Source organism: Prunus mume, linkage group LG6, assembly GCF_029339155.1.
Source record: "Prunus mume cultivar Tortuosa linkage group LG6, ASM2933915v1, whole genome shotgun sequence".
NCBI classification, from domain to species: domain Eukaryota; kingdom Viridiplantae; phylum Streptophyta; class Magnoliopsida; order Rosales; family Rosaceae; genus Prunus; species Prunus mume.
In genome coordinates, this window is record NC_142703.1 from 23,309,086 (window position 1) to 23,318,902 (window position 9,817).

Below are 9,817 nucleotides of genomic sequence, written 5' to 3' on the forward strand. Positions count from 1 at the left end.
TTCTTTTTCAAGAAAAACAGGGAAGTGATTGCCTATTTGAGAGCCTATCTGCCAAAACTGATGAAATCCTATTTTCTTTCTTTCCATTAAAAAAGAGAAAAAAAAGGGGGAGATATCTTTTGCCACCCAGTTTAAAAACATTTTACTATAAATACAAGAAGGAGTGAACAGGGTGAGACACACAAAAAATTCATCATCCAATCAAACAAAAATCTTACACAAGGAAACCATCAGTCAAATAGACAACTCAAAATCAACCAACAAGCCCACTTGAATTTCAAGTAAAACCAGCTTCAGATCAGAATTCCCAAGGCTCAAACTTAAGAAATAAGTCATTCAAAACGAGATTTCTCTCGTTACAAATTTGGTTCAGAGAAACCAAGACAGGTAGAGCTTGAGTTCTCTCCAAATATGGAAAACCTCAACAAAATTCAGAGTGCAGTCTCTAGCCCGATGTCCTAAAATCACTTACGCCTGCGGTCGAGGAAACCGCATGATTCGCCCACTCGAAGCTTCACAAAAGCTTAAGGTACATTGAAGCTCTGCCAGAATCAACCTTTGGTATCGATTTATAGTTGAAACCTAGTAGTCAAAGTTGTCAACGGTCCAGTCCAACTCAGGCATTTCCAGTCCAGCCCAGAACCTTCCATCTCGATGAAATGGAGTTCCAACTGTATCTTCATCTCTCTAGCATGAGTATTTATTGTTATAGTTTTGTAAAAGGCAATTCCGCCTAAAAACAATTTAAATTCCATCAACCATTCTGGCCAGAACAACCTCTTTATACTGAGATAAATTGTTAAAGTCCTCACCAGTCTGAGGCAAGAAAAGAACTTACTTGGGAGATATTCCTCACCCAAATTCACAATCGTTTGTTTGCAGAAATCAGTAACTTGGGGCGCAAGTTATCCATTCCAAACTAAATCTGCTAGAATTTTTATTACTAGCGTGGCACGCTCGCACACCAAAGAAAGCTGACCTATTGACCAGTCTATGGTTCTCAAGGCAGTGGGGAACTTTGCCCTTCCATCATAGGAGTAAACGCAAAACGGGTGAACAGTTGGGGACAATATCAGTGTTGTTAGTAGTTGGCCGGTGACTCGTCTCTCTGAAATTTAACATGGTATCAGAGCGGATTGAATGACTAAGCCTGAAATATTATACCTTTACCCATACACCTTACACAATATGTCACATGTTGGGCTTCAATGTTTACCCTTAGCGCTTACTCAATACGTGGTGTTCACGTGTTGGGCTTGAATGTTTGACTCCAATGTGGACTTGGCCCCACTATATGGTGGTTCGATGTGCGGAAAGGCTATAATAAGGGCTTAAAGTGAGGAGGTTATTTGAGGAGGTCAAATCTCACCATCAACAAATATAAAGAAATCATAGGACTTAAATATTTTAAATGTTTTGACGGTCGGATCAGTCTCCTCAAATAACCTCCTCATTTTAACTCCTCATTGTAGAAGCTCCCTTCCATGTGAGGGGGCATGTTAAAGAATATAAGTCCCAAATTGAAAACTTAACTAAATAAAATACAAGATATAATGAATGGTTCCGCTACTAAAATTACCGAGGCCTTTTGTGATAAAACCCCACACCTATTGGGCTTTGAAGATAATTAAGTTGGGGACAATATCGGTGTTGCCAGTAGTGGGCATGACCCATCTCTCTGAAATTAACAAAACACCAATCCTAAAAGGACAACAAACTAACATACAAAAACAAAACTAAAGCAAACAAAACCCGCACTAAAACGACTAACCCACATTCACCACTTATTATACTGCGAATTCACTTTATTGTGCAAGTAAATTACAATGTAAAACTAAGACTGAATGAAAGATTTGTATCAGAAAGGAATAAAAATACAAGCTTATCCTTACAGACTATAGAAAATGCACTGAAATGAGATCATATGCAAAGCATGACTTGGTCATGAGTGACACCTGATCCTTCTTTTTATTAAACAGACAATAGTCTATATATATTATCAAATTATTTACAATAAATCAGCACTAGTATGATCCTATTCTTTTTATAAAAAAACAAGAAAGAACCAAAAAATAAAAATAAAAATAAAAATAAAAAGAGACTGAAGGTAGACAATTTGATCACCATGTAGGTTTCTTGAGTTTGCGATGAGAGTTACGGAGGAAGAACAGCCTTTTCAGGACCTTCATAACCGGCACCACGCTGGGCTTCCTGGTCGAAAGCACATGATCAGCATTCGTTTTGGTCAACTTGAAAGCTTTAACACAACCCAAGTGAAACATCTCTCTTGACAACCCACCAGAATAATCCGACGTCGTATTACTTCTTGACTTCAATTCTTCGTTGAAATCCTCCCAAAGCATGTCCATCTTCTCCTCCCCATGATCATGATCCCTACTCTCTGATCTTTGTCCACCATTTTCGTGCCGCGTTCAATATACGAAAAGCTCTTTCTTCTCTGATCACAATACTTTACATTGATGTTGACGATCTCTTCTTCGTCGTCTTCTTCTTCTTCTTCTTCGCTATGATTTTGATAATCTACTTTGGAGCTGGCTGCAGGAGATAAGCGCCACAAAGGGGGTGAATCGATGGTGCAAGGAAATTTGTGAGTGGGGAAGCTGAAATCTTGTGTGGCCATGGATTGGTTGATGGGATTGGAATGAAATAGAACATTAAAATGATGAATATACAGGAGTTGTTTGGTGGTGGTTGTTCCTAAAGTTTTAGCTCAACTGCTTCTCCAAGTCACATTTCTTGTTTATTTGATGAAATAGGATCTAGGGTTGGCACATTAAGGGTCCCCTAGTTGTTGTATTTTCAAGGTAGATTTAAGTTCTCTCAAGTGGACCCCAACAATTGCCTTAAATGATTTTGGTACGGCTCAAATTTTAGGCACATCAACGTTTTCAGGTTCATTAGCAATATATTTCTTCTAGTTTAGTCCCTTGACTTCCATTTTATGTTCGAAAATTCAGTTCCGTGCCAAACTTATAAATTAAATAAATACGTGTGGTACTAGACACACTAATTTTATAACTCAATTGATGTTGTGCATTTCACTTTTTCATATCTGACCCAATTTGATACCTTATTTATCGGTGGCTATATCAAATGTCATATTTAGTTAGTAATTAACCAAAAATTAGGATAAGACTAGAATTTATTGGATAAATATTGGACATATAATCTATATGCCTTTGTCAATGGCAATGAAACGATTTTTTTTTTTTGTTCAATTTGAAAGGAGCAAAAGGACATCTCATCTACCGCCGGATTGAAAGGAGGAAACACCTTCTCTTTGTTTTGATATTTTCATAGCAGTGGTGTTGACTCTGGACTCACTGAAAGGGACTGCGTTGCCACTTTCTATTTATGTAGGGGGTTCTGCGCCTAAATTTCAGTTACTGCACCACCAAGTTAAACCAATTGTTCTCATGCAAGTCCAACTTCTAATGACAGCAACATTGGGCTGACGAGGCTACTTTTATTACGTGCAAAGATAGCTATGCTAGAGGCCTAATTTATTTTTTTAATTAACAAAATTGATATTTAGGGAGAGGTTTTTCTCACACACATTATCAAGGTGCCATAAAGGTTCAAACCTGAGACTATTGATGTGCAAGTTAATGCCCATTTCTACTAGATTGGACCCTATTAGTCTGTTGGCCGAATTGTTAATTGGGTAAATAGGTTTTTGTGTAATGGGATATAGTTTAAAGAAAACATGTTTGGCTGTTAGATAAAGAGAGATCAACAAAGAAAAGATAAATGGTTCACTCTTATTAAGAATTGATCATTGAATTATTGTGAGATGATCAAAGACTCTCATGCTTTTATTAGTTTTTTTCTTTCTACACACAAGTGATATTAAAAAAGGGAGGATTCAAACACCTTGCTCATGCCTTTATTAGTTGGATTTGGACCAAACCCAACTGGTGATTTCCAACAAGTTTTTTTGTCAAAGAAAATAAACAAAACTAAATAAAACACTTCTGATCAATGAGCACCTATTTGAGTCGATTATTTTAAAAACTAATTCAAGTTATGACCAAACCAAAAAGGATCTTACAATTTATAGTTTGAGACATTTTAACATGTTGGTCTATATAGGTGCATTCTCATTTCTAAGTGTGGCAAAAAAATTCATGCACTTTTCAAATTGGTCAAAATAGTGGTGGAGTCATGAAATTTTCATGGGAAGGGCAATATTTAAAAGGTTAAAAGTTCCAAAGAAAAATTTAGGAAAAAAAAAAAATCAATACAAACAAGCTACAATTATTCGTAACGAAACATAAAGTTTCTTTGAGTTATTTAGTCGAACACATGGTCGACCCAATGTTTAAAATGTTAAGGCATAAAGAAAGGCGTTTTATTTCATTGAGGCATAAGCCTTTCTGATTTTTTATTATTATTATAAATGCATTAAATTATAAATATATAAACATATATTACAAATAATGAGCATATCTGTAAAATTATAAATGTAGCATAGCATTCTTGGGCCCTATATATCTTGTTGAAGTTCTTGGGCTTAAGCCTCACATGCTTGTTTAAAAGAAAACACTCATTTTGACCAAACAATATAATTACCCAAAGCCCATCTTAATACTATTGCCTAAGACCCAATACTCATAAACAGACAAAAATGAGACTCTGTGTTTCATAACAAGTGCACAGTGCACTCCACATCTCCATTCAAATTACAAATTAAAAAATGCCCTGATCACGCCTTCACGCCTCGACTAGCAAATGGGCAGATTTCAGCCTCTCCAAGGGATTTTCAAACAAAAGAAGGTGCAACTGCACCTTCTTACGCCTATGTGGCTCTACTATTAGGTCAAACTAACTAATTTGAGCAATTTAATTCGGGTTGAGTTGTGGGCTTTGGATGACCTTATGTTTAGAGTGAGCTGAGCTTAATGTTTGCATTGGACTTTATGTCTAGTGTGGACCTTGATGGGTTTCGTCATTGGGCCTTTTTGTGGAGTATTTTTTTTGGTCCTTACCTAAGTGAGAAAGTTGAGCCCTTGTTGAGAGAGAGAGAGAGAGAGAGAGAGAGAGAGAGTATAGGCCTGCCTGAGTGACGACCTTTATGTTGTGGACGGAAAGGTTATAATGAGAGCTTAAAGTGAGGAGGTTATTTGAGAAGGTCAAATCTCACCATCAACAAATGTAAAGAAATCATGGGACTTAAATATTTTAAATGTTTTGACGGTCGGATTGGTCTCCTTAAATAACCTCATCACTTTAACTCCTCATTGTAGAAGCTCCCCGTTGTGGAAGTGTGGGTGTAAGTTTTCGGCCTTTTCAGCTTGCGAGGATGGCAACCATGCATGCACACAGCCGTTTTGCTGACCGGCTAACGTCTCCTTTATACTTTCAAAGTTCAAAAGTTTAAATAAATTAAATATAAAAAAAAAAGAATTAACTTTTACTGCTATAGCCTACATAAAAATGAAGAGTAAAAATGACTTCCATTGAATAAGTATTTTACTCCCATGAGAAGAAAAATTATTTATTTTAGTTTTGATATATATATATATTATTAATTTATTAGTACTGGTCTCTTAATAATTATTTTGGAAGAGAAAATTAAATCATTTACCAGTTGAAGATTGGGGCATTGTGCAGTGTTAAGTCATACGGTGAAGTTAAAAACATTAAATTAATGATAAAATAGCAGCAATTTTTTAATCATATGTGGTGAATGATGTATACAACCGACATCCAATGAATTAAAATAAATAAAGGTTTTTTAGGTTTTAGACATAAAAAAATTTTCACTTTTGGAAAAAGCCAAAGCTTTTTCAAAAAAGACAAAAAAACCGCTCAACTTTCAAATCAAAGACATGCAAATGTATTGGATTCCTTAGGAAATCTAAAAATAAATAAGGGCATTTTTGTCCATTTTTGCTTCTTTTAAAATTTTTCTCTCTCCTTTTGCTTTTTCTAAAATGTCCCTTAAAATAATGTGGTCCCTCAAACACTAATCTTCGGTTTTATACAAGTGGAAAATAGTCTAATTACTTTACAATCGATGAAACTCATTTTGTATCTAGTAAGTACCTTTATTCTGTGTCCCTTTAGACACCTCCTGCTTCATATGGTCTTGATAAGGGAGAGTTTTTAGGAAAATGGAAGAGTAGCAGCTCATGCTTCTATTAACGTGTACAGCTTGGTAACGACCCCCTGGAAATACTTTTTATACCCATACATATTACAAATTAATTTGAGCTGACATCATTTTATCCCCTTAAGATTTGAGGTCATTCTTGAAATGGGCATATAGTTTTAATTTTGTCAATTTACGTCATAAGGTTTTAAAATTCGACTAATTTACACGTTCCGTTAATTTGAATGCTTGGTCTTCTATTAAGTGATGACGTGGCAAATGTGGGGTCCACCTTTTTAGCTTAGGTGTAATAAAATATGTAAAAAAATTCTTTACTTTTTAAGTTAATTAAAATCAATTATTTACAATAAAAAAAGGAATATTTAAAAACAAATATCAATTCCACCCGCCCCATCCATCTTCCCCAATTTAAAAATAAATAAACAAATAAACAAATAAATAAATAAATAAAAACAAAAACAAAAACAATCAAACCAAGCCTAGAAAACCCCAAGGAAGGATATTAGGCCTTGCCCTCCACCTGTTCAAAATGCGGAGATTTTAACAGTTGGTGATGTTGTTTAGGTGTTCGATGTTGGTTTCTGGAAGGTGTTAAAGGTTTTGGATGAAAATTATTACTTGACTAGGCTGCTTGGATCTTCTGAGGAGTTTAGAGTGCACAAACATTGGATCCGGGTGTGCCAATTTTGAAAAGATGACAAATGGGACAAATAGGTTGTGATCGGAAAGGTAAACTTCTATGTGGTTTTCTGTATTTTACCAAGCCCAGAAAACCAGGGATAAATCCAGGATTTCGAAATACACTGGGCTGGATTTCCCTTATAAACAAACTCGACGGTACGAGTTAATTTCATGGATAACAAAAATTATACACCTAATCAGGGGGACATAGTAAGCCTTACCCTCAAAATGCATCTAGTACATAAGATATAAACTAATAAAAAAAGACAATAATAAATAAATATGCAATGCAAATACATAATACAACTATTTGAGTTGCACCCTTCTAGGCTTCAAAGAGTTGAAATCATTAATTATTGATTCGTTATCGATACTATCAGCAAATTCTTTTTCAATGTGAAGTATCATACAATCAGCAAAAAACTCATTCTCTATCTTGTTCCGAAGTCGATTTTTGATGAGTCTCATAGAAGAAAATACACGTTCTGTTGTTGCTGTAGAAACCGGAAGAGTTAACACTAAACGAGTCAATCTATCAATCAAGTGGTAGGTGTGTGTTAACCCTGTTTCAAGTAAGCACTTAAGTAATTTAGGAATAGAATCAAGATTCTTGAAGGCTGGAAGACGATCCATATCAGTCTTATAAAATCTCAATTGTTGATGTAAAGCCTGCAACTCAGTGGTAGTAAAATCTTGAGGATAAAACTTCCCAGCAAGATTGCACATATCACCAATGTTAAACCGCTTAAATGAATCACAGGGATCTAATGTTGAGGTAAGATAAAGAAGTTCCACAGTTTGCTCTGGAAATCTAGTATTTAACTCTACCAACTGAAAATCTATTACATCATTAAATACATCAATACGGAAATAATGCTCAACTATAATAGAATCCTATTGTTGACAAGAACAACCTGTACCCATTTTATGACGAGTACTCATATCAGGTACACTAATGTCATGTTGTTCACAAAATGATAGCACACTTTTGATAAAATCATCCCAACCATTATTTCTCAACTCATCAAGCTTCATTTTTGTACTTGAAACAAGATTCAAAGCACTTACAATGTCCTGAGATTTTCTTTGAAGTGATTGACAAAGAAAATCTGTGAATCCCATAGTTTTTTCCAACAAAAGTAAGGAAAAAACAAATTCAAACGACATCATGGCAATATAAATACTCTCAGCTTCCCCACGAAATTGTGATGTAGGTCCATTACGACCTATTTCACCAGGAAGTGTCTTGGTTGCACCAAATAAATCAATCAAACTTCTGATAGAACTAAAATGAGACCCCCAACGAGTAGTTCCAGGTCGTTGCAAACAACGAATTTGATTAGCCCTTTTACCCATTCCAAGTTTTCCAGACTCTAACAACCCTTGAATTTCAACTTTTCGAGATAATTTCAACTTAGAATGACGTTTAGCAGAAGCACCAACAAAATTCACAATATTATTCAACATTTTAGCGGCAGCATTTAATGCTAGTTGGAGGCGATGAGCAAAGCAATGTATATAATATGCATATGGACAATCATTGAGAAACAATGCTTGTAAGCCATTCCATTGACCACGCATATTGCTAGCACCATCATATCTTTGGCCACGCATATTCTTCACTAAAAGAGTGTGTTTACCACGCACTTTACAAATCTCATTTTTAAGAGTTGAGGAATTAGTATCATGAACACTTATAATCTCAAAAAGCCGTTCTCGAATAAACCCATCACGACCAACAAATCTTAGGATAATAGCCATTTGTTCCTTTTTAGATTCATCAAGTGCTTCATCAACAAGAATACAAAATTTTCCATCCTCTCCAACTTCCTCATGAATCTTCTTCCTTACTTTGTTAGCAAAAATATTTAGGATCTCCTTTTGTATTGTTGATGCAATATATTTCGCATTTCCAGGAGCATTCTCTAAGACGACTTTTTCAACTTCTACATTCATTCTTGAGAAGGCTTTTATCAACTCAATGAAATTTCCCCTATTTGATGACTCACAAGATTCGTCATTACCTCTAAAAGCCAATCCTTGATTTGCTAGATACCTAATGGACTCAATTGTGCTTGTAAGTCTCAACCGATTTTTTTGTAACATCTTACGGTGATTGCACCACTCTATCAATATGTTGAGAAGGGTTGCTTAAATCCATCCACTTTTACATAGCAAGATGATGTGGAGAATTTATATTGCCTACATGACCAAGGAAATCACATTTTTCCCCACCAACTCTCTTCCAATTTTTAAACCCATCTATAGTGAATGCCTTGTGTGAATGATCAATTTCAAAAACAAAGCATGGAAAACAAAACCCTTTATCTTCATGGGCAGAATACTCAAGCCAAGGGAATTGTTTGAACCAACATTGTTGAAATCGACAATTTTGATTCCTATCTAAGTGGCATGGATATTCCCCTAATGTGGGTTGACATGGTCCTAAGAGAATATATGCTCTTCGAACGTTATCACGTTCATTAATTGAATATGTGCATATTTGATGACGTAATCCCATATCACGTTCAAGAGAATTGGTATCAACTTGTTGATTACAATTGACTCTTTGAGACTTGACTCTTTGAAATTCAGAAGGAGGTTTCTCCCCACAAATTGGAGAAAATGAAGAAGGGCAAGAGGGCATGCTACTTGATGATCCTTCATTTTTTTTCTTAAAAAAATGCAAAATATTCTTCATTCTCTTAGGATTTCGATGATGATTTGACATTATAAGTATAACCTATAACATGAATGATGTATGTAAGCATATTCAGAAATCCCCAAATTCAAAAACCCTAAATGTTGTTTATAAAAAATATATAATTATAACTCCCTAATAAGAACTAAGTGAAGTAAATTACCTCAACAAAAAAAAGATAGGAGAAATTGGCTTGTAGAAAATTACCTCAACAAACAAAAAAAAAGGGAGAAATTGGCTTGTTAATTTGTTGAATTCACCAATTGCTGGTGAGATGCCTCTGGCTTTATCAGCTCTTT

General features: G+C 35.2%; 2 protein-coding genes across 2 annotated transcripts; both read right to left on the minus strand.

The window, feature by feature from the left end:
• Positions 1-1,905: 1,905 nt before the first annotated feature.
• LOC103336056 (uncharacterized) lies at positions 1,906-2,809 on the minus strand. The gene is given in 2 exon segments (XM_008239092.3): positions 1,906-2,387; positions 2,390-2,809. Coding segments are annotated over 2 exon segments (519 nt in total). The 5' UTR covers positions 2,642-2,809; the 3' UTR covers positions 1,906-2,120.
• Positions 2,810-7,123: 4,314 nt separating this feature from the next.
• On the minus strand, positions 7,124-9,344 carry LOC103336066 (uncharacterized). Its single transcript, XM_089055149.1, has 2 exons — positions 7,983-9,344; positions 7,124-7,466 (listed from the first exon to the last, which is right to left on the minus strand). Exons 1-2 carry the CDS (start codon positions 8,921-8,923, stop codon positions 7,124-7,126), a joined length of 1,284 nt encoding a protein of 427 aa, XP_088911275.1. The 5' UTR covers positions 8,924-9,344.
• Positions 9,345-9,817: the final 473 nt, after the last annotated feature.